The sequence below is a fragment of the Salvelinus namaycush genome, chromosome 4 (genome assembly GCF_016432855.1).
Source record: "Salvelinus namaycush isolate Seneca chromosome 4, SaNama_1.0, whole genome shotgun sequence".
NCBI lineage: Eukaryota > Metazoa > Chordata > Actinopteri > Salmoniformes > Salmonidae > Salvelinus > Salvelinus namaycush.
The window spans coordinates 46,898,062-46,922,190 of NC_052310.1; the positions used below are offsets into that span (position 1 = coordinate 46,898,062).

General features: G+C 44.9%; 2 protein-coding genes across 4 annotated transcripts in view; one reads left to right on the top strand and one right to left on the bottom strand.

The window, feature by feature from the left end:
• LOC120045899 overlaps positions 1-21,982 on the top strand; it is a 50,726-nt gene extending 28,744 nt beyond the window's left edge. The window contains exons 2-9 of the mRNA XM_038990827.1: positions 11,719-11,873; positions 16,414-16,558; positions 17,113-17,319; positions 17,447-17,661; positions 18,372-18,502; positions 18,592-18,719; positions 18,822-18,936; positions 20,262-21,982. Of these exons, the coding sequence (XP_038846755.1) occupies positions 11,719-11,873; positions 16,414-16,558; positions 17,113-17,319; positions 17,447-17,661; positions 18,372-18,502; positions 18,592-18,719; positions 18,822-18,936; positions 20,262-20,445 (1,280 nt within the window). The 3' untranslated portion in view covers positions 20,446-21,982. The remainder of the gene's footprint in view (positions 1-11,718; positions 11,874-16,413; positions 16,559-17,112; positions 17,320-17,446; positions 17,662-18,371; positions 18,503-18,591; positions 18,720-18,821; positions 18,937-20,261) is intronic.
• Positions 21,983-22,307: 325 nt separating this feature from the next.
• LOC120046568 (ubiquitin thioesterase Zranb1-like) overlaps positions 22,308-24,129 on the bottom strand; it is a 42,599-nt gene continuing 40,777 nt past the window's right edge. For all 3 annotated transcript variants that reach the window (XM_038991914.1, XM_038991913.1, XM_038991912.1), the window contains one exon: positions 22,308-23,889. In XM_038991914.1, coding sequence (XP_038847842.1) covers positions 23,677-23,889 — 213 coding nt within the window. In that variant the 3' untranslated portion in view covers positions 22,308-23,676. The remainder of the gene's footprint in view (positions 23,890-24,129) is intronic.

The following is a 24,129-nucleotide window of genomic DNA, read 5'->3' on the forward strand; positions in this document are numbered from 1 at the left end:
CCCCCCCTCGCTACTGCCCCTGTAACCCACACGGCTCTCAAGTATGGAACAGCTGAGGGTAAGGTGAAGGGTGCTTTTGGACAACGAGTGGCGGATAGAGACTGAGCAAGAAGAAAGGAGAGAGGGAGGGGGAGAAAGAGAGGAGGAGGCGGCGGAGGGGATACCCTCAGGACACACTCGGAGAATCCCCCCTGCCCACTTTTCTTTTTTTTTTCTTTCGTTCTGCCATTGTCATGTGCCTCCCTTAATCTGAAGAATGTGGAGACCGCATTTCCCAGGCAAGGAGCATGTTTCCTGTTGGTCGTTCTGTGTGTGTGTGTGCGTGCGCGCGTATGTGTAAGTGTACCTGTGTGGGGTGTCATGTATGGAAGCATGTGTGTAGGGGGGGGGGGGTCTGTAAGGCTTGAGGCAATTGAACCTCAGCCTGTCTGCAATGATGTGTGTCATGAAAGAATGTGTGTGTGTGCATCTGTCTCTCCACTTGGCTTGAAACCAGTGAACTCTGTAAATCAAAAGGGAAGGAAAGCAAGTGAGTGAGCAGGGAAGAACAAGGGGGGGTTGTAATTGAGTGTTGGGAGGTGGTCATTGAAGAAAGGTCATGCGTGTTACCAGGAGTATGAGTGAGTGATGTCTGCGTTTGTCTGTGTGTGTGGTGTTCATGCATGTTCTTATACAGTGTTTAGCTCCGTTGTAAACAGTATGTTTATTACCACAATAAATCCCAGAGAGTCTGTCTACATGGCAGGCAGTGCTGTGTGTGTGTGTGTGTGTGTGTGTGTGTGTGTTTTTTCCTCCCTGTGGTGTATGTACGGTCCATGTGTGGTAGTTTCCTGTGTAAAGAATGCCAGTGTGGTTGAATGGGAGCTGAAGTGTGCTGTCCACTAGTCGCCTGCTTTTGTCTCTGGCCCCCCAACTGTGCTCTAGAGAGCGAGCCTCTCTGGGGAAGCACAAAGGCTGCCATTTAGGAAGACGGACGTTCTTTCTCGTCTTCCTCCCTCTATCATGGGTCTCATTCGCTCTCCCCCTCTCCCAGCTCCTCCACTCTCTTATTTCCTTGTATCTCTTCTCCCTTTCTCTCTCTGTCCCCCTTTCTGCCCTTTCTTTTGGCAGGGGAGGGGTTGGTTGGTGGGGCTGGTGACAGGGCAGGGGCAGCAGGGTGGTGATGAGAGTGGGGAAGGATGGCATGCAGAGGGAGGACAAGCGGGGGCTTTGTGTGTCTATAGGGGGGATAGGGTGTGGGGGGGGGGGCGATATGGTCCAGATGGGGTCTGGAAGGAAAAACCTGCCAACAAAAGAAGATGATATGTTCTTTACCCTCTTGCTCTCTCTTTCTCTTGCTCACACACACACACATATACACACACAGTATGTACCTTAACTTGTGTTATGACCCCGTGCTGATTCATCCTGTACAATAGTGAGTCCTGACCTTTTCCTTATTCATTCTATATAGAGGGTTAGAGGGGTACCGGGAAACTGTGTTTTGTGTGTGCCTCTTTGTGTGTCCATGTGTATTGTGCGTGTGTTTAAAAAAAAAAAATGTTATGCATGTGGATTGAGAGCTGGCCCTCTGAGGCAGTGCAATGTTCCAGTGCTCTGGCAGAGCTCCAGTAGAAATGAGAGAGAACTCCAGAGAGAGAAGCGCTGCCGTCTCACTACCCATCCATGTACTGTCTCTGCACCAGGACTTAAACCATGCTGCTTTTGGCTACTGACCAGCCATAGAGACACGTTACACTTGTTCATGCTCCTGGCATATATTGATACACAAAGACATAACACATTCACATACCTCTCTTTGTTGTTTTCTTAGTTGGAGTCAGAACCTCTTTCTCTCGGTGTACCAGTTTTGGAGGCCTGTTAGTTTGAGTGAAGATGTCTGTCTCACCACTGGTTGCCATATTGAGTCAGGAGAGTGAGACCCCCACTCTGAGCCAAACTGTAACCATGGCCTCAGCTAGGGAGTTGCTAGGTAACAAGAACCAGCTGTTGGTCCTAAGCCATTGAGCCGTCTTGGCTCTTCATCTACAGTAGGAAAGAGAGCAGTTTCTATAAAACCCCATTCTGAGCTCGGCGACCGCACCGCGGCAGAGCCCTGACATCACCATGCCATGGAAAATCCTCCTCACTTCCTTTTGTTTTCTCCGTTTTTTTTATTATTGTTCAACGGGCTGATGACTAGAGGCCAGGGTAGAAATATTGACTGTATCACACACATATGATACAGTCATATGGGATGGCGGATATCAGGGTATTCGAAATACATGTCTTTTTTTGTATATGTTTATATTTGTATACTTACGTTTTTAACCTGAGCACTGCTGTTCAAGGGAGAGAGGCTGCCGCTCTATTGCTGCAGCTGCAGAGGTGCCGGTATATGTGGTCAGATCGGAGCGAGCAGACAGAAGGAGAGAGGCAACTCGGCTACAGACAAGACTAGCTAACGTGTAGGACCCACAATGTTATTTATCATCTAATATAACAGTGCCTGTCTTGAATAGAGTAGCCAGTTAGCTATAGCTAGCAAAGCTAGCCAGCTATAGCTAGCTAGGCTAATTGAGGCCACATGTTGTGATTTCTCCCCAATTATTCAGATAAAATAACAACCTACCTGTTGGTTGCTCATTGTAGCCTACTTTTTCTCATTTTGCTAACTTTAATTCCATAATTTAATTCCCATCTTGCATGGCATTAGTAAACAAACTCTCCACTAGCTAGACATTGAGCCTCTTTGCCGATTTGATTGGCCAACATAAACAACAAGCTACACAGGTGAAGGCTACCGGTCGGCTACCAGTCTTTTTATGGGGGCACGTCATAAAAACTAAATTGAAAAGTTTGTTGTTTTATAAAATGTATAATTTGGGGCCTCTCGAGTGGCGCGGTGGTTGCTGGGAGTTGCTGGGCGCAGGGCACGCTGAAGCGGTCGCCAGGTGTACGGTGTTTCCTCCGACACATTGGTGCGACACATTGGTGCGGCTGGCTTCCGGGTTAGAGGGCATTGTGTCAAGAGGCAGTGCGGCTTGGTTGGGTTGTGTTTCAGAGGACGCATGGCCCTCGACCTTCTCCTCTCCCGAGTCCGTACGGGAGTTGCAGGGATGAGACAAGATTGTAACTACCAATTGGATACCGTGAAATTGGGTTAAAAAAAACAACATATATATACATAATTTGAAATGTCATGGTATATTCATGTATGCAACAATGTCACATGGATATTTTAATTAAATTTAGAAAAAGCCTTTTCAGTGTTATCATTTTTTTTCTTGCAAAAAGGAATACTCACACAAGTTAAAGTCCGTTCGAATATTTGAATAACCGTGCACATTTCTCCCCATAATCTGTTGCGGAAAACCTGATCGGAGGACAGGGGGAGTGCAACACTCCCTTATTTAGTCAAACTATCTCACTGTTTTATTAGCAAGTATGCTAAACTGTTTGTTTCCAGATAGGACATTGTTGCTGGAGCTATGCAGCATGTAAACAACAACGTATCAGGTATGTGAGACAGTCCTTGGTGTCTCAAGGTGGTTCATTTCTACCTCAAAGCTGGGTCTTCTGTCAGGAAAATCGTACAAACAGCTGACAGCTAGAGTCTTTTAAAGTAAAAGGGAAATGAGGCACACACAAATATCACATCATATCACTAATTCTGTTATTTGAAGGGTGCTTTGAAAAAGGGTACAAAGTGAGTTAGCTTACAAATGACTGCATACAATAGGATGGAAGCTACTAATGAAATACAACTCAAGTTCCAAGAGAAACTGATGAGAAAATTAAAATGAGGAATTGTTTCTCAATTGTTCTGCTCTCTTTTGGATACGATTCTCCTCTAAATCTGTGACTCTCACCCTCTGGCAGCAGAGAATAAGAGTTGTCTGATTCTATTTCTGTTGTCAGAATCCAGAAAGGTTTTTAGTGGCAGAAAATCTGGGTTTATCTGTGGTTGGATGCTCATGTCTCTCTGCTCTCTGACAGCTTCGTTCATACTGGCCTGGTGTCAATCTCAAGGTCATCCCGGGAGCAGTAGCACAGCAACACTGCATGGTGGTGACACACTCCCTTGTGAGTCTCAGAGCAACGTCATCTATTGGTTGTGTTAGTGTTCTGTGATAATAATGCAGAGGAAATCAGAGTAAAATTGTCTACATTTGTTTCCACTTAAGCAAATAGACCATTACGTAGCTCAGGGTGTAGTAATTGATTATCTATTAATTATTAAGTGCATCATTGTATCAAATTGTTGGCTTCAAAAGTTACAGTGGCATCTTTATTCACTAAAACAAAGAGCTCATTTTATTTAATTTTTTCCTCAAAATGAGCCTAATATTTTGTCTAGTGTGGAGTCTCTCCACCCTGTTTTGACTAGTGTTTACCCCCGCAATGGTTTCCTATGACACAGGTGTTGGGTGGGGCTCAGGTTAGCCTGCCAAACTCCCATGGTGCTAAACAGACCAGTGCCTTTAGTACAGAGGGTGAGACACATTGCCAAGTTGGATTAGAAGCCTGTAAGTGCTGATCTAGGACCAGCTGTGGTGGTGGGTTTGATTGGACACACAACTGTAACTTCGTGTCTGGTTCCCAGAACACACAGGTTCCTGGCGGAGGAAAAATATCAGGACCCACAACTAGGAACTTCATAGTTTTCCCTGGGTAGTTTTCATTTCAGTGATCCTCAAGGGACCCTATTAGCTGTCTGTTCCTGCTAGCAAATTGGTTGAGAATCACTGCTTGGGTAGCTAAGTCTTGGTGTCTCTGGCAATGTTACTTATCACATGAGTGTGGTTCACAGAACCACGTGGGTTGCACAAGCACTGGCCCTGGACCAGCTGTGGTGATGAGATACCAGAGGACACATCAGTTCTGTAATGATGTGGGATCCCATGGGGAACAGAGCTAGTTAACAAGAGCAGCTGGACTGGATGAATCCAATCCAACTGTGTGTGTGTGCCTATGAGCAGTGTGCAGATACAGTGCCTAAGGAAAGTATTCAGACCCCTGGACTTTTTCCACATTTTGTTAGGTTGCACTTATGGTATAATTGATACAATAGTTTTTTCCCCTCATCAATCTACACACAATACCCCATAACGACAGGGCAAAAACTGGATTTTAGGAACTTCTGCTAATTTATATATATATATTTTTTTTTAATAACTGAAATATTATATTTACATAAGTATTCAGACCCTTTATTTAGTACTTTGTTGAAGCACCTTGGGCAGCGACTACAGCCTTTAGTCTTCTTGGGTATGACACTACAAGCTTGGCACACCTGTATTTGGGGAGTTGATCCAATTCTTCTCTGCAGATCCTCTCAAACTCTGTGAGGTTGGATGAGGAGCGTTGCTGCACTGCTATTTTCAGGTCTCTCCAGAGATGTTCAAGTCCGGGCTCTAGCTGGGCCACTCAAGGACATTGAGAGTTGTCCCGAAGCCACTCCTGCATTGTCTTGGCTGTGTGCTTAGGGTCGTTGTCCTGTTGGAAGGTGAACCTTCGCCCCAGTCTTAGGTCCTGAGCGCTCTGGAGCAGGTTTTCATTAAGGATCTCGCTGTACTTTGCTCTGTTCATCTTTGCCCTGATCCTGACTAGTCTCCCAGTCCCTGCTGCTGAAAAACATCCCCACAGCATGATGCTGTAACCACCATGCTTCACCGTAAGGATGGTGCCAGGTTTCCTCCAGACTTGACGCTTGGCATTCAGGCCAAAGAGTTCAATCTTGTTTCTCATGGTCTGAGAGTCTTTAGGTGCTTTTTGTCAAATTCCAAGTGGGCTGTCATGTGCCTTTTACTGAGGAGTGGCTTCCGTCTGGACATTCTCTACCATAAAGGCCTGATTGGTGGAGTGCTGCAGAGATGGTTGTCCTTCTGCAAGGTTCTCCTAACTCCACAGAAGAACTCTAGAGCTCTGTCAGTGACCATCAGGTTGTTGGTTATCTCCCTGACCAAGGCCCTTCTCCCCCGATTGCACAGTTTGGCCAGGCAGCCAGCTCTATGAAGAGTCTTGCTGGTTCCAAACTTCTTCAATTTAAGAATGATGAAGGCCACTGTGTTCTTGGGGACCTTCAATGCTGCAGGCTGCATATCCTGAGGCTGGATTTTAACAGGCTAATCTGAAAACAAGGCTCCCTAGATTTTATCAGCATATTGAATGCGCGACCCGGGCTGGCAAAACTCTGGATCATTGTTACTCTAACTTCTGCAACGCATACAAAGCCCTCCCCCGCCCTCCTTTCGGAAAATCTGACCACGACTCCATTTTATCGCTCCCAGCCTATAGATAGAAACTAAAACAGGAAACGCCCGTGCTCAGGTCTGTTCAATGCCTGTCCGAGCAATCGGATTCCACGCTTCAAGACTGCTTCGATCACGCGGATTGGAATATGTTCCGCATTGCGTCCAACAACAACATTGACGAATATGCTGATTCGGTGAGCGAGTTTATTAACAAGTGCATCGGTGATGTTGTACCCACAGCGACTATTAAAACCTTCCCCAACCAGAAACCGTGGATTGATGGCAGCATTCACGCAAAACTGAAAGCACGAACCACTGCTTTTAATCAGGGCAAGGCGACCGGAAACATGACCGAATACAAACAGTGTAGCTATTCCCTCCACAAGGCAATCAAACAAGCTAAGCGTCAGTATAGAGACAAAGTAGAGTCGCAATTCAACGGCTCAGACACGAGAGGAATGTGGTAGGGTCTACGGTCAATGACGGACTACGAAAAGAAAACCAGCCCCGTCGCGTACCACGATGTCTTGCTCCCAGACAAACTAAACAACTTCTTTGCTCGCTTTGAGGACAATACAGTGCCACCGACACAGCCCGCTACCAAAACCTGCGGGCTCTCCTTCACTGCAGCCAACGTGAGTAAAACATTTAAACGTGTTAACCCTCGCAAGGCTGCCGGCCCAGACGGCATCCCTAGCCGCGTCCTCAGAGCATGCGCAGACCAGCTAGCTGGAGTGTTTACGGACATATTCAATCAATCCTTATCCCAGTCTGCTATTCCCACATGCTTCAAGAGGGCCACCATTGTTCTTGTTCCCAAGAAAGCTAAGGTAACTGAGCTAAATGACTATCGCCCCGTAGCACTCACTTCCGTCATCATGAAGTGCTTTGAGAGACTAGTCAAGGACCATATCACCTCCACCCTACCTGACACCCTAGACCCACTCCAATTTGCTTACCGCCTCAATAGGTCCACAGACGACGCAATCGCAATCACACTGCACAATGCCCTAACCCATCTGGACAAGAGGAATACCTATGTAAGAATGCTGTTCATCGACTACAGCTCAGCATTTAACACCATAGAACCCTCCAAACTCGTCATTAAGCTCGAGACCCTGGGTCTCGACCCCGCCCTGTGCAACTGGGTCCTGGACTTTCTGACGGGCCGCCCCCAGGTGGTGAGGGTAGGAAACAACATCTCCACCCCGCTGATCCTCAACACTGGGGCCCCACAAGGGTGTGTTCTCAGCCCTTTCCTGTACTCCCTGTTCACCCATGACTGCGTGGCCATGCACGCCTCAAACTCAATCATCAAGTTTGCAGACAACACTACAGTGGTAGGCTTGATTACCAACAACAACGAGACGGCCTACAGGGAGGAGGTGAGGGCCCTCAGAGTGTGGTGTCAGGAAAATAACCTCACACTCAATGTCAACAAAACAAAGGAGAAGATCGTGGACTTCAGGAAACATTAGAGGGAGCAGCCCCCTATCCACATCGACAGGACAGTAGTGGAGAAGGTGGAAAGTTAAGTTCCTTGGCGTACACATCACGGACAAACTGAAATGGTCCACCCACACAGACAGTGTGGGGTTGAAGGCGCAGCAGTGCCTCTTCAACTCAGGAGGCTGAAGAAATTCGGCTTGTCACCAAAAACACTCACAAACTTTTACAGATGCACAATCGAGAGCGTCCTGTCGGGCTGTATCACCGCCTGTTACGGCAACTGCTCCGCCCACAACCGTAAGGCTCTTTAGAGGGTAGTGAGGTCTGCACAACGCATCACCGGGGGCAAACTACCTGCCCTCCAGGACACCTACACCACCCGATGTCACAGGAAGGCCAAAAAGATCATCAAGGACAACAACCACCCAAGTTACTGCCTTTTCACCCCGCTATCATCCAGAAGGCGAGGTCAGTACAGGTGCATCAAAGTTGGGACCGAGAGACTGAAAAACAGCTTCTATCTCAAGGCCATCAGACTATTAAACAGCCATCACTAACATTGAGTGGCTGCCGCCAACATACTGACTCAAATCTCTAGCCACTTTAATAATAAAAAATTAGATGTAATAAATGTATCACTAGCCACTTTAAACAATGCCACCACTTTATATAATGTTTACATACCCTACATTGCTCATCTCATATGTAAATACTGTACTCTATACCATCTACTGCATCTTGCCTATGCCGTTCGGCCATCGCTCATCCACATATTTTTATGTATGTATTCTTATTCATTACTTTACACTTGTGTGTATAAGGTAGTTGTTGTGAAATTGTTAGATTACTTGTTAGATATTACTGCATGGTCGGAACTAGAAGCACAAGCATTTCGCTACACTCGCATTAACATCTGCTAACCATGTGTATGTGAGCAATAAAATTTGAGGTGACTTGATTATCTCTGCCTCGACACAATCCTGTCTCGGAGCTCTAAGGACAATTCCTTCTACCTCATGGATTGGTTTTTGCTCTGACATGCATTGTCAAGTGTTGGACCTTATATAGTCAGGTGTGTGCCTTTTCAAATCATGTCCAATCAATTGAATTTACCACAGGTGGACTCCAATCAAGTTGTAGAAACATCTCAAGGATGATCAATGGAAACAGGATGCACCTGAGCTCAATTTCGAGTCTCGTAGCAAAGGGTCTGAATACTTATGTAAATAATGTATTTTTGTTTTTTGTTTTGTCATTATGGGGTATAGTGTGTAGATTTCTGAGGAAATTGTAACAAAATGTGGAAAAAGTCAAGGGGTCTGTATACTTTCTGAAGGCACTGTATGTGTGTGTGTACTGGTGAGTTTGTGCACTTGTGTGTGTGCATATCTGTTAATCTTCACTCTATTTTCAGATTATCCAGAACATGTATGCATACATTAGTACTGCATTATGGCATTAAGAACATATTGGCACAGTATGGCGCTGTAGCACATTTGACGTGATGTGACTTTCACACAGGGTGTAGGCGTGACTTGCCTCATGTTCTTTTCTCCCAGGCTGCTTTAAGAAGCTCTTCAGAATTTGTGACCAGGTATTAGGACCTCATTAGGCTCTCATTAGTAGCTAATTAACCAGCAATGTATCATGTATTTAGCACAGCTTCTTATTCGGTCTTATTAGGGTGCTAGTATTAGCCACAAGGTAATAATGAATCGTAAGTATATTGACCCACTTCCTACAGTGTTTCCAGTTTTTCGCCAGCCTCTTACGAGAGGAGGGAGGGAGGGAGGGAGGGAGGGAGGGAGGGAGGGAGAATATCTTCCCAACCTTAAGGCCTATTGGACCTGCACACTGCAGCAAAAACACTACATGGCCAAAGATATGTGGACACCCCTTCAAATTAGTAGATTTGGCCGTTTCAGCCACACCCGAGCACACGGCTATACAGAAGGAGGGAGACCTTCTGCTCCCAGCTAATAGGGTATTTGAAATAAGTTATTTTCACCCATGTTGTGCTATGTTAATGGGGGTATTAGGAGACTCTGGTGTGTCTCTGTGGAACACTATAGCTATATTGACCTCACTCTTCCAGGGATATTGATGCTGTAGGTACCCTATTCACTCAATTGTAAAGAGCAATGTTGTCATGGCAATTTCCTTCCCCTGCGCTCCTTCATGTACAAGGCAGTGAGAGTTTGACACAGTGACAGACACACTAGCCCATGATCAAATCTATGCACTAGTCTTTCCGAACTCCTCCACACATGGCTCGGTGGTGACCTCAGTGGATACTGGCTGTCTGTCACAGCTGTGACATTATACAGGATGTCAATAGGTGCTCTATAGGGTGTACTGTATGAAAATATGTTCCCCTACCATCACGTTATGATTTCACCCTCCCTGGTTACTGCCACCAAGGTGAAATTCATACATTTATTAGGCTGGGTTCAGTTTAGGATTTAGCGGTTCGCTGTTTTTTGTTATTACAAAAAACGAATGGAGAACCAAAGAGTGTTATTGTGAAGCAAAGTATTTTGGTGTTACATTCTGACACATTTCTATGTATTCTCTTTTTGTATTCCTGATGCTATCTCGTGTTCTCATTCGACGGGCACAGGTTACAGTTCTGGAGACTGCTGAGAGAAAAGCTCAGATCTGCTCCCCAGCAGCACAGATGCCACTAAATAAAATATTTGATAATCCTGCCCAAATCCTGTAATCACCATGACAACAACAGTAGGGAGCGATGGTGTGCACTTCCCCACTTTCCTTTTTTTTGTTCCATTCTGTCCAGTCACTCTTCTCTTTTTCTCTCTGTTTCCTTATTGAATTGTATATCTGGACTTGGCTAGGTACTGTAGCTTACTGGTGTGTTACCATTGAAGCTCCAGGGATGGTGGTATTGTGTGGTGTGTGCAGAAGGTTGAGAGATTGTGGTCTATAGTATGAGGCTGTAACAGATACAGAAGACAAGTGCATGTGTGATTGCTTAGGTGTGTGTGCGTACACACACACACACACACACACACACACACACACACACACACACACACACAAACTTCCTCTGCAGGGTTGTGATAGGGTGGGAGTGACCTCAACCTCATGGAGTGAAAGGCCTTGTTCCCTGGTATCTGGAGTTACCTGGAGTCACATGAGACACAGAAGAGGTGTTGGTTATTTCAGGAAGTGTTGAGTGTGTGTTATTGATCTGTCTTACTAGGTGAGAGGGAGATGATAGTGGAGAATAGCACTCAGTCCAGTTTGAGTCAGAGCATTCATTGTATCAAACTGTCAGTCTTCACATCGAACATCTTGTTGAAGTGCATGGCTGTGAAAAGATTGCATACGCACATCCAATGTCTATGAGAAGGTTCTGTTCTGTTAAAAAGAGACTCTGCACATGCAGTCTATACTCCCATGTGGTTTATTTCTGACAATGTCTGACCCTTCAGGTTTTCACGAGGTTCCCTGTGTGTCTTACAGTACTCTACTGTAACTGCTGTGTGTCTTACAGTACTCTACTGTAACTGCTGTGTCTTACAGTACTCTACTGTAACTGCTGTGTGTGCTTTAGGGAGGCTTCATAATTAACCTCTCTCACTCTCTCTCTCTCTCTCTTTTTCTCTTTCTCTGTGTATCTCTCTCTCTCTGTCTCTCTCTCTCTCTCTTTTTCTCTTTCTCTGTGTATCTCTCTCTCTCTGTCTCTCTCTCTGTGTGTGTGTGTCTCTCTCTCTGTGCGTGTGTCTCTCTCTCTCTGTGTCTCTCTCTCTTTCTCTCTCTCTGTGTCTCTCTCTCTCTCTCTCTCTCTCTCTCTCTCTCTCTCTCTCTCTCTCTCTCTCTCTCTCTCTCTCTCTCTCTCTCTCTCTCTCTCTCTCTCTCTCTCTCTCTCTCTCTGTGTCTCTCTCTCTCTCTCTCTCTGTGTCTCTCTCTCTCTCTCTCTCTGTGTCTCTCTCTCTCTCTCTCTCTCTCTCTCTCTGTCTCTCTATCTCTCTATCTCTGCGTCTCTCGCTCTGTCTCTCTCTGTCTGTAGGTATCCGGCCCCAGATCATGAATGGGCCCATGCACCCTCGCCCCCTAGTGGCCCTGTTGGATGGACGTGACTGTACAGTCGAGATGCCCATCCTCAAAGACCTGGCCACTGTCGCCTTCTGTGATGCCCAGTCCACACAGGAGATCCATGAGAAGGTACAACACACACTTACCCACGTACGCCCACGCACACTCTTTCAGGCACTGACACGAGCATGCGTACACATACACGCACATGCGATACACTGAGACTGCATGGGCTTCCACAAAAGAATAAGCCTTAACAATGTGCATGCCCTCAATTCAAACTGTAGCTCTTTTCACCTCCCCCTCCTCTCCTCCTTTTCCCCTGTATTCCCCCCCTCCTCCTCTTCTCTTTCTGTAACATAAAACTGATATTGCAGTAGAGTATATTGGCTCTCCCAGTGATTTCATTATGATTTAATGTCATTGGGTGACAGTGTGCTCCTCCTCTCCTCCTCTGGTGGTTAAATAGAGAGGCTGGTTATGGTAAAGGAATGTCATAGTATACTGAGCTAGCTATATCTGCAATATACCAGTGCAAGATCAAATCTTCCCCTCTGTGTAAAGTACTAAATGTGCAAAAAGTTTGTGAAAGCTGCAATATGTAACTTTTTGGGCGATGCGACCAAATTCACATAGAAATGTGAATTATAGATCTGTCAATATAATTGAAAGCAAGGCTAAGAAGCGGTAGATATGTTCTATGTGTACTATTTCTATGCTTCCCATTCTTAATTTTTTGCATCTTTTGCTTTCAGTTTTGCTCACCAGCTTCAAACAGCTGAAAATACAAATTTGGTTATAGAAAATATATTTCACAGCGGTTTAGATGGTACAATGATTCTCTGCACAATGACTGCTTGTTTTGTCACATTGCTAAAGGGTAGAGCTGCTGCTTTCAAGGAGCGGGACTCTAACCCGGAAGCTTATAAGAAACCCTGCTATGCCCTCCGTCGAACCATCAAATATGCAAAGCATCAATACAGGACTAAGATCGATTCGTACTACACCAGCTCCGACACTCGTTGGATGTGGCAAACTATTACAGACTACAAAGGGAAGCACAGCCGAGAGCTGCCCAGTGACACGAGCCAACCAGACGAGCTAAACTACTTCTATGCTTGCTTCGAGGCAAGTAACACTGAAACATGCATGAGAGCATCAGCTGTTCCGGAAGACTGTGTGATCGCGCTCTCGGCAGGCGACGTGAGTAAGACCTTTATACAGGTCAACATTCACAAGGCCTCAGGGCTAGACGGATTACCAGGACGTTTGCTCCGAGCATGTGCTGACCAACTGGCAAGTGTCTTCACTGACATTTTCAACTCCCTGTCCGAGTCTGTAATACCAACATGTTTCAAGCAGACCACCATAGTCCCTGTGCCCAAGAACACTAAGGTAACCTGCCTAAATGACTACCGACCCGTAGCGCTCACGTCTGTAGCCATGAAGTGCTTTGAAAGGCTGGCCATGGCTCACATCAACACCATTATCCCAGAAATCCTAGACCCACTCCAATTTGCATACCGCACCAACAGATCCACAGATGATGCAATCTCTATTGCACTCCACACTGCCCTTTCACACCTGGACAAAAGGAACACCTATGTGAGAAGGTTATTCATTGACTACAGCTCAGCGTTCAACACCATAGTGCCCTCAAAGCCCATCACTAAGCTAAGGACCCTGGGACTAAACACCTCCCTCTGCAACTGGATCCTGGACTTCCTGACGGGCCGCTCCCAGGTGGTAAGGGTAGGTAACAACACATCCCCCACGCTGATCCTCAACACGGGGGCTCCTCAGGGGTGCATGCTCAGTCCCCTCCTGTACACCCTGTTCACTCCTGACTGCACGGCCAGGCACGACTCCAACACCATCATTAAGTTTGCTGATGACACAACAGTGGTAGGCCTGATCATCGACAATGACGAGACAGCGTATAGGGAGGAGGTCAGAGACCTGACCGTGTGGTGCCAGGACAACAACCTCTCCCTCTTAGTGATCAAGACGAAGGAGATGATTGTGGACTACAGGAAAAGGAGGACCAAGCACGCCCCCATTCTCATCGACGGGGCTGTAGTGGAGTAGGTTGAGAGCTTCAAGTTCCTTGGTGTCCACATCACCAACAAACTAACATGGTCCAAGCACACCATGACAGTCGTGAAGAGAGCACGAAAAAACCTATTCCCCCTCAGGAGACTGAAAAGATTTGGCATGGCAGATCCTCAAAAGGTTCTACAGCTGCACCATTGAGAGCATCCTGACTGGTTGCATCACTGCCTGGCATGGCAACCGCTCGGCCTCCGACCGCAAGACACTACAGAGGGTAGTGCGTATGGCCCAGTAAATGGGTCCAAGCTTCCTGCCATCCAGGAATACTATACCAGGCGGTGTCAAAGGGAGGCCCTGAAAATTGACAAAGACTCCAGCCACCCTAGTCATAGACTGTTCTCTCTGCTCCCGCACGGCAAGCGATACCGGAGTGCCAAGTCTAGGTCCGAGAGCCTTCTAAACAGCTTCTACCCCCAAGCCATGAGACTCCTGAACAGCTAATCAAATGGCTACCAATACTATTTGCATTGCCCCCCTCTTCTACCCTGCTGCTACTCTCTGTTATTATCTATGCATAGTCACTTTAATAACTCTACCTACATGTATATATTACCTCAATTACCTCAACACCGGTGCCCCCGCACATTGACTCTGTACCAGTACCACCTGTATATAGCCCCGCTATTGTTATTTACTGCTGCTCTTTAATTATTTGTTATTTTTATCTTATTTTTATTTTTTTTAACTGCGTTGTTGGTTAACGGCTTGTAAGTAAGGTCTACCTACACCTGTTGTATTCGGCGCATGTGACAAATAACATTTGATTGGATTTGAACCTGACAACTATTAGAATTTCTGCAACTAGGAAATGGTGGTGCGATTTCTGTATATTGCACCTTTAACAAAGCAAAGCAATTTCCATGTATCGTGTATGTTGACCTTACAGTTTATCAGCGTCAAAACCTCAAATAATCCGTGATAATCATGTTGTCTGTGATCTTGTAAACAAGGTTTGTTGACATCTTTTGTCAGCAAAGGAGATTTTGAACAATTTAAAAATATATTTATATTTGGGTGTAACGCACAGAGAGAAAGCGAGTGAGATTGGAAAATAGAAAAGGTTAGATGGAAGGAGAAAGTGAGAGGAAAAATAGGACCCGGGTTCTGTTGACCTCTTTTGACATGCTTCTCTCTGGACCCTGGCCTCTCCGTGCTACCCTGTTCACACACACCAAGGCTTTCTGTCCAAACAGCTGTTGTTTGCGCATACATTACACAGCGAGGCAGCCTGCCCTGGGTGTAGAGATATTGACAGAGCTCCCGCCTTTGTCTACGAGTCAGCAGAGACAGCAGAAGTGGCACTTCACACACACGAAAGGAGAAAGGGCTGCACACTCACACGCAAACAACCCACTAACATTGGCTCAAACACACAGGCTCAAATACAAACCAACACATACACACACATGCTGACTCACATTTACACATACACACACAGACCTCACCTCTCATACACACAAATTCACCCACTTTCATCATACATACTGAAACACACACTACTGCCTCTCTGCGTGCATCGCCTGAGAAAGATGAGCCAAGTTAGTTCCCTGACAGGAGCCTGAATCTGTATCTTTCTCCCCAGTGAATTACATAGCATTCGGAGCACTATTAGGAGGTTACGATGACTCACTATCCATTTCAAAGCAGTGCTAGCGTGCTCTCGTCGTGTTTCCGTGCTGACTTATCACTCTCGTGTTGTGTTGTGTAGGCTAAAGGGTTCGCGTGCTAGTGTGTTATCCCCCCATCTGATGTCAGAACAATGTGAGCAGTTTAACCATCTGTTTGTGGACTGTGAGTGAATTGATACAAATGAGTCTTTAGCGTTATATCAGCTTTTATCTGTACAATAGAGTGGTGTGCTGATACCATTCCACCCCCACACAAACTCTCCTCGCGACATTTTGATCTGGATAAAGAGTTCTGAAAAACATCTATTGGGTTGAGTCCATCCCTCTATGCCATATCAAACTGCTTTTTTACAACTTCTGTATATTTGAATACTGGTCCACCATCGTTCAGAATCAAAATAATCACTCGTTCAGTTTTTCCATTTAGTCTGACACATTGCTCAGTGATTACTTGCTTAATGACTCACACAGCATTGGCCATTACAACCCACAGGACGTATTGTCTCCAGCCAAACTGGCTAGCAACACAGCCTAAGCAATTAGATGAATGCATGAGGAGAGATTTAACCTTGAATTAGCATCTAGTGCTGACTCCAGCTAGCTCTAATAAAACCGTTATGGAAAGTCACAGCTATGCTAATCTGGCAAGCCAAGCTAATGCAGTTAGCCTGAGGAGAATTTAAAGCTATTATTTACCCAGAACGCCTGACAGGGTGCACTTGCTATGCTATCTGGGGATCTGGATAAAACATCAATCCAGTTTATGACCCTGCCTGTCTCCACCCTCACCTTGTTTCCATATACACATTCTGATCATGCAGGGCTTTTGACACGTACACATGAACACATACACCATAAAAAAAGGGTTTATTCAAGATAATGATGAAATGCCTTTAATGATGATGATGATGAAGGTGCCTCTCCATCAGGTGCTGAACGAGGCAGTAGGGGCCATGATGTACCACACCATCACCTTGACCAGAGAAGACCTGGAGAAATTCAAGGCTCTACGCATCATCATCCGCATCGGCAGCGGCTATGACAACATCGACATCAAGGCAGCCGGAGAGATGGGTAAGAGAGGGAAACATAGAGGAGAGAGGTATAATATCAAACTTTATTGATCCCCTAAGAGGACATTTTAATGCATCGGCCAATATGACAGACACAACATAGAAACAACAACAACACACTCCTCAGCAGTGCAGCCAAGACTTTATGGAATGTAGCCTAAACAAACACTTATTGTATACTTCAGTACATAGCACATGTAGTTGAAGTATTATCCCCTAAATACACAGACAACTGTGAAAGCATTATTAAGAAATACTCCCCCACAGATGTCATTTTTGCCCCAGGCATGTCACTTAATAATTAAAACAAAAATCCTCAATCAACATAGTAACCTGGTGTGAAACGTGTCTTTGATTTTAAAAATGTTGCACTATAATTATGAAACGCTACAATTTGAATTGCCTTTCCAAGTGGGTACATGTTTCTACATGTTTCTACATGTTTCTTGGATACTTAGTTGTTCCTTCCATAACCAGCACATTGCTGTGCACAGGGCTTCTATACATTCTTGGTGTTCTTCTTCTCTCATCATGTCTTCCCTTTCTCTTTTCCAGGCATCGCGGTGTGTAACATCCCATCGGCGGCGGTGGAGGAGACAGCAGACTCCACTCTGTGCCACATTCTCAACCTGTACCGGCGGAACACCTGGCTGTACCAGGCTCTCCGGGAGGGCACACGGGTCCAGAGCGTGGAGCAGATCAGAGAGGTGGCGTCCGGAGCCGCCAGGATCCGAGGAGAAACGCTGGGCCTCATTGGCTTTGGTGGGTCACAGGAGATGTTGGTCTTTGGCAGTAACACACTCAGTTGTGATAGTGCTTGGTCCACATACACACACAGCCATAACATTGTGATCCGCTTCTGACACTGTATTCATGTGTATGTCTACAGGTCGTTCAGGGCAGGCGGTGGCAGTGCGGGCCAAGGTGTTTGGCTTCAACGTGATCTTCTACGACCCGTACCTGCAGGACGGTCTGGAGCGTTCGCTAGGTGTTCAGCGTGTCTACACCCTGCAGGACTTGCTCTACCAGAGTGACTGTGTCTCCCTGCACTGCAACCTGAACGAACACAACCACCACCTCATCAACGACTTCACCATCAAACAGGTACACACACACTTGCAGGCAATTCAGACATACACCCATACACACACACACACACACAATGCTAAAATAGGCCATAATTTACCATGCACAGTACAGTACTGTGCACCCAGCCTCGTGGCCTGGTTGGTGATCAGCACTGCCACCTACAGTCCGCTTTTAAAACTGCATGCTGCTGTAGAAGTCTAACATCCATTTCCTCTTTGAAATGTGAGGGGCGGTCTCATCAAGGCAGAACCTGGTTAACGTGCTAATTATATATTCATATAAACCATAGAAAAGTTTCTTAAAGAACATCACTACTTTGCTGCCAAAAGATCTCTGTGTTTGTACGTGCGTTCGTGTCTATGGCTTGTGCCTTTTACAGATCAGATACAACTAGGACCGTGAATTTCAGCTTTTGTCAAGATGAAGGGATTACTTTTATCCAGATACTCTCATTTAATCTCTGTCTCTCTCTTTTGGTACACAGAAGTTTTATTCCATTTATTTTATTCCATCCAGCTCTTTGTGATTTGAATCTAAGCTGTTGGTACGAGGAGCATACTGCAGGGCACCTTAGGGCTTTATGGTTGAAAGCACCACTGCAGGCACATACTGTATAAGTGGGCTCCAACATGTGTATTCTCCAGGAGAGTGAATATCACTTAATCTCATCGCAGATATCTACTATCTAGTTGATGTTAGTAAAAACGGGTTTACTTTTGTTTAAGATGCGCCAGGGTGCGTTTCTGGTTAACTCTGCGCGGGGAGGTTTGGTGGATGAGAAGGCCTTGGCTCAGGCCCTGAAAGAGGGCAGGATACGGGGGGCCGCCCTGGACGTCCATGAGTCAGAACCCTTCAGGTGAGTGTGTGTTTATCTGTGTGAAAAGATAACTTCGTCAACTCCATTATCCAGTTCAGTTCGCCAATCCCTTTCTCTGGTGTGTGTAGTTTTACCCAGGGTCCTCTGAAGGATGCTCCTAACCTGATCTGTACTCCTCACACGGCCTGGTACAGTGAACAGGCCTCGCTGGAGATGAGAGAGGCAGCCGCCACAGAGATACGCAGAGCCGTCACTGGTACACATACACATACACACACACACACACACATTTATCACACTTATAAACTCATTTGGAGCTGATTCTTTACTGGAATGTTTTTTTTTTTCTTCGACGCAGGCCGTATCCCCGACAGTTTACGAAACTGTGTCAACAAGGAGTTCTTTGTTACCACGGCTCCTTGGACAGTGGAACAGCAGCAAATGCACCCAGAACTCAACGGTGCCGCGTACAGGTATCAATCACAACCAAACTGACAGTTATGTAGGGAAACCCCTATTTTTGGTCAGGTCCACCTCCTCTTGCGTATATTATCCACATAAGCAGGACTTAATCATTTTGATAAAAAGGGGGATACATTTTTTTTAATTGGTACAGCTGGAGTAATTTCCATGCTCAGATATATACTTTGTTGTTCCCTGTATTCAATATATGATAACTTCTTGTCTTTTCTATTTAACCTTGGTGGTATTTTAGTCTTGGTTTCCGTAGTGGCATATAGTGGAAATGAAGCGCTATGGGGAAACATTGATTAGCTACTACCATCCCGTGCTATTGTTTGTCAGGAAGTCACAGTATTGACCTCTCAGTCTCTCACCCTATACCTACTGTCTCAACTGGACTGAACTACTTCTCTTACACAGCCGAGTCAACCAAACCATGGTACAGGCCATAGGAACGGGGGGAATGCAAGACAAATTATATACCTAATAGAGAACCAGGTAAATACTACCAATTCTGACCCACAGTGATAGGCTCAGGCCCACCTGTGCTGATCAAAGCAGAACTGCTGTTGGTTTTCATGATACTGAAAAGTATAGTCTCTGTCTGCTTTATTTCCGACCCAATATACCTGCTCTGCCCACCCTCTCATTGCACCCCTCATTTACTTCCCCAAAACCAACAAATGTGGCCAAACCTAGCCAATTGTACCATGCCAAATAATACAAACATCTATTGCAAGGTAGCACATAATGGCAACCATTTGATTGTAGGACAGTCAGCGTTGTATTCCATATTCCTGCACAGGAAGTATGAGGTCTACTTGGGTATATTTGTACCATTTTCCTTCTAAACCCCCCTTTTTCTCATAGTTCAGTGTCTGTCCCCTGAGATATTCTGTCAGGAATCTTTCCTTGACCTGCCATCCCTAGCCCTACACCATCCCCATATGCCAACTATAACTATATTTTGTTGATATCTGAGTGGTTTAGTAAATCAAGATATATTTCTCTGATACGTTTATCAGTTTCCCAAGAACAACAGATGAGGTCTTGTGGTCGTTTTGAATCCTGAATTGACATGTAAGAGTTGAATCAGTTTTCAGATTTCATGTGATGTCTGTTTTGCACCACACTCTTTCTCCAATGTGTGACTTTACTTTCTTTGATTATAAAATGCACCACTGAATTTGATCCTTTGCCTCATTTCTAATGTGAGGCAACACGTGTTTTTAAATGTAGCAACTTAAAATGGCAATTTAAAGGCTTATCAGGTTGTTGTAACCTATGAGGTATTGTTATGGTACCATGTGACCTCACCAATGTCTCCCTGGCACAGGTACCCCCCTGGTGTGGTTGGTGTGGCCTCTGGTGGGATCCATGGGCCAATGGAGGGGATGGTGCCTGGGGGGGTGACAATCGCCCACACCCTGCCCTCGGGTACCCACCCCTCCCAGGCCCCGTCCCCCAACCAACCCTACAAAAACGGGGAGCCCATGAGAGAGCACATGACCGAGCCATAACTCTGCATCCAGAGACGAAGGAGTTCATATATACACAACTGACCCACCCACTCTTCGACCAGCAGACTGATCGTTAGGGTTCACAGAACACCGGAACCAAGTGGGGACAATGAATATATTCACAACTGCTTCTCCAAAGTGGGGACCGTCAAAACTCATGTTCCAAGGATCCTCTTCTTTTAAATTTTTTATTCCTGTTTTCTGGGACACGTTGTTACCGCATGCCAGAGTTAAGGCCCGTCCACCTTGACTGACCCACCAATAAGAGAGCTTGGAAGGACAATGACATCATCTGTTACTGGCCTTCCTCCAACTCCACCCTGCCCCATTCCATCATTTCAGTTCACGTGTGTCCATTTTTCTTTCCTCTGTCCTGAGACCACCCTACAAATGAATATGTCTTTCTGTTCTTCAATGTGAAAAAAGAAATTATTAAGAAATGACATACAGTTGTCAGACAGTAGAAAAAGACAATTGGAGTTACCAATGCCATCAGCAGTCTCAATGGGGACCTCTAAACCCTGTCCTAGTCCATCTCTCACCCTGCAGGTTGCTGGTTCCTGAATGTACAGACAGGATTTGATGGACACATCAGGGTTGCCAGATCTCTTGAGCCTCATGACCAAAACAATAAGCCCAAATTTAAGTGAATATGGGACCTGAAACCGTTTGAATTTGTCCATTGTGAACATCTCTCAACCCCTGAGACCACCCAATATATTATAGAGAAGATTTTGATCTGGTAAACTCCTTTTTAGACATCTAGTTTCTCTGAAGAGCTTCTTCAAAGCTCCAGGTTCTGACGCACAAGGGGGATGAGACTTGCTGTAAAGGTCATTATCGCAATCTTAAGACAATGTAAACTTTCATTCCAACTCCGGATTCAGTAATCATGTCGTGGTCTGTCACTACAATATTGAAATAAGAAATGCATGCAAAAGCCGTTCTAACTGTTAAAAGCACCTCTGCTTTTACATGGACCTCCACATCATGGATTTGGACATTGTCGCAGGTGTTTGTATGCTAGAGGGCTCTCTTAAAATGTCAATTTTTTTTCTCACCAAAAGGACCTACACAGTAGCACCAGCCAGACAGGAAAGGGTTTGGAAATTGAGGTTACTGACTCAGGAAAAATAACTTTTGCAGATATCTTTTTCCCCAAATTGTCTGAAAGAAAAAAGTCTGGATCGTTCTGCGTGTCTCCACCTTTTCTTCATTGTGGTATTTTTATAAATCAAACCTCTGTTTTTTGGTGTTCAAGGTTTTTGCAGAGTCCTGTTAGATTTGTATTGCCTAGTTAAATGTTCTTATAATCATAGTCTTATGTGAACCACCCCTTTTTTCCCCCCCTTGTTCTTATAATGAAAGCCAGTTGGAGCTCTTGGAGGCATCGTGCACTCTGTGAGGAACATCCCTAGTGCCCTGACTTTAGCAAGACAAGGCTACTAACAGATTGTTTGGTTTTTAGTGTGAGTATTTGTACAAGGTGATATATAAAATTCAGTGCAGTTCAAATAAAAAAAATGCTGTTCTATCAGGCTCTGTGAAAGTGTTTGACTTTGCTGCTTATTTATGCATACGGTTTATAGTACCAATGCATAACTTAATGTAATGACCTTCAGTTGACCCTTTCTGGATTTTGTGGTGTAATGGGTTTACTGGCCACACGGAGGTTATAGAAGTTCCCATAAGAATGTATAAGAGAGCCATTATATAATTTAGGATAAATAGTATACACTATGATATTGTCATAGTACTCTCCTTTTTAGACATCCCTATTAATAACCAGGTGAACAACACGAGTCAATGCATACTGAAACGGTCAAACTACACTATCATTTTTACATTTTATAGACTTCATAAATTGGACATTAAAGGTTTTCCTTTATTTTTCTCGCTGGCACTAGTGAGGTCAGGCTTTTACCTAAATCTGCAACTATTGCATTACTACAAAGCAACATACAGGCGATGCTTAATGTGTGTATAACTAGATTGTAATACACCAAAATAAGTTACAGTACAACTCAATGGCAAGGAAACCCAATAAAAAAGTATGACCATGATATTTTAACTTTGGTTCATGTGCAATCTCTCACAAATACCTTAATTCAAGATGGGTTCACAGACAAGAAGCTTGATGTTGAATGTGACTTACTCACACTCCTCCAAAGCACCAAACATCCAAATGAGGTGCTGAAGTAAACTTCTACAGATGGTTATTTTCCCTCACAGCAAAAAGGTCTGCCACAAAACATCAAGATTGAAAGAAATGACAAAAATACAGAATCTCAGCTCAAAAGCTCCCAAACATATGTAGAATTAGTTTGGAGATCAAAAAAATAAGACTTCATTTTGGCCATTCTGGGGAAAAGGGTAAACTAAACACCAATGTGTATGATCTCCAAGACCTTAGTGACACTAGCTTTGAGGTGAGAAGGGAACTTCATTTATGTAGCTTTGAAAATGACCTTCATTCAAGCAGTTAGTCAAATGTGTAGTGCTTAGTTTTAAAAGGGATACTAAGGGGATTTTGTCAATGAAACCCTTTATCTACTTCCCCAGATGATCCCATTTGTCCCTGCTTGCAGTTTGAATGAAGTTGCTAACGAGCGTTAGCACAATGACAAAGTCTATGATAACTGCTATTAGATATCATTCACTGCGCTAATGCTAGTTAGGATTGGCTTGCGAAACTACCTCTAACTTCCTTCATACTGGATGCAGAGACAAATGGTATCTCCGTGGGTTCATCTGACTCTGGAGAAGTAGATAAAGGGCTTTTTGACAAAATCCTGAAGTATCCCTTTAAGAATTAAATTCATAGTACACAATTGCAGCAGTTTTCTGTTGGGTGCCCTGACAAAGATATGTTGGCCTAGACCCTGCCCATCAAAAAACAATAACTCTATTTCAACTGGAAAAACAACTAAAAGGACAGTCATTTAGGAAGTGTACTTTCATCGGTGCCCATCAAACCGATACTGGTATATTTCCAACAACCACATGCATTTACATTTGAGAAAATCAAAGATCAATAGCATTTGAAAACTACAATCCTTTATTTTGGTCACCCCCAAGTCTTTTTACAGCAATGGAGTTTTTCTTCTGTCAGTCTCTTAAGTGTGTCCTCTGCCAGGGTAGGATGATTCCCTGCCCTTTCACAGTTTGTCCATGTAAGTAAAGGAGAAAAAAAAAAAAAAAAAGAGGGTGGACTCCTGCCTACTCCAGTTGTCACTCATCATCCTCCTCTTCCTCACCGTCAGAGAGCGAGGCACAGGGGCGGATCTGTCGGTAGCCGTCCAGCCACTTCTCTACCATCTGTGTTACCAGGGGGTGGTTCCGCCGGCGGGAGCTCTTCTGCATGGCCACCAGCACTCCACCCTCTGTCACGCAGCAGTCCAACCACTCCCTCAACAGCTTCTCCTGCTGCTCCTCATTCCCCATCTGACACAGACAAGAAAACCATCAACCATGAGACTACATCTCATATTTTAGAGTACGCTCTCATACAGAGAAAAATAGTGCAATTAGTGCAGCCAATCCTCCTTACTTTTCACATTCCAGTCACTTCACGAGAATAGCGACATACTATAGTCACTTAGCAGATGGTATAATAGAACTACATAATCAGCATGAATATCAAAATTAGCTTGAATCAGCATGAATATTAGACTCAGACAGAAT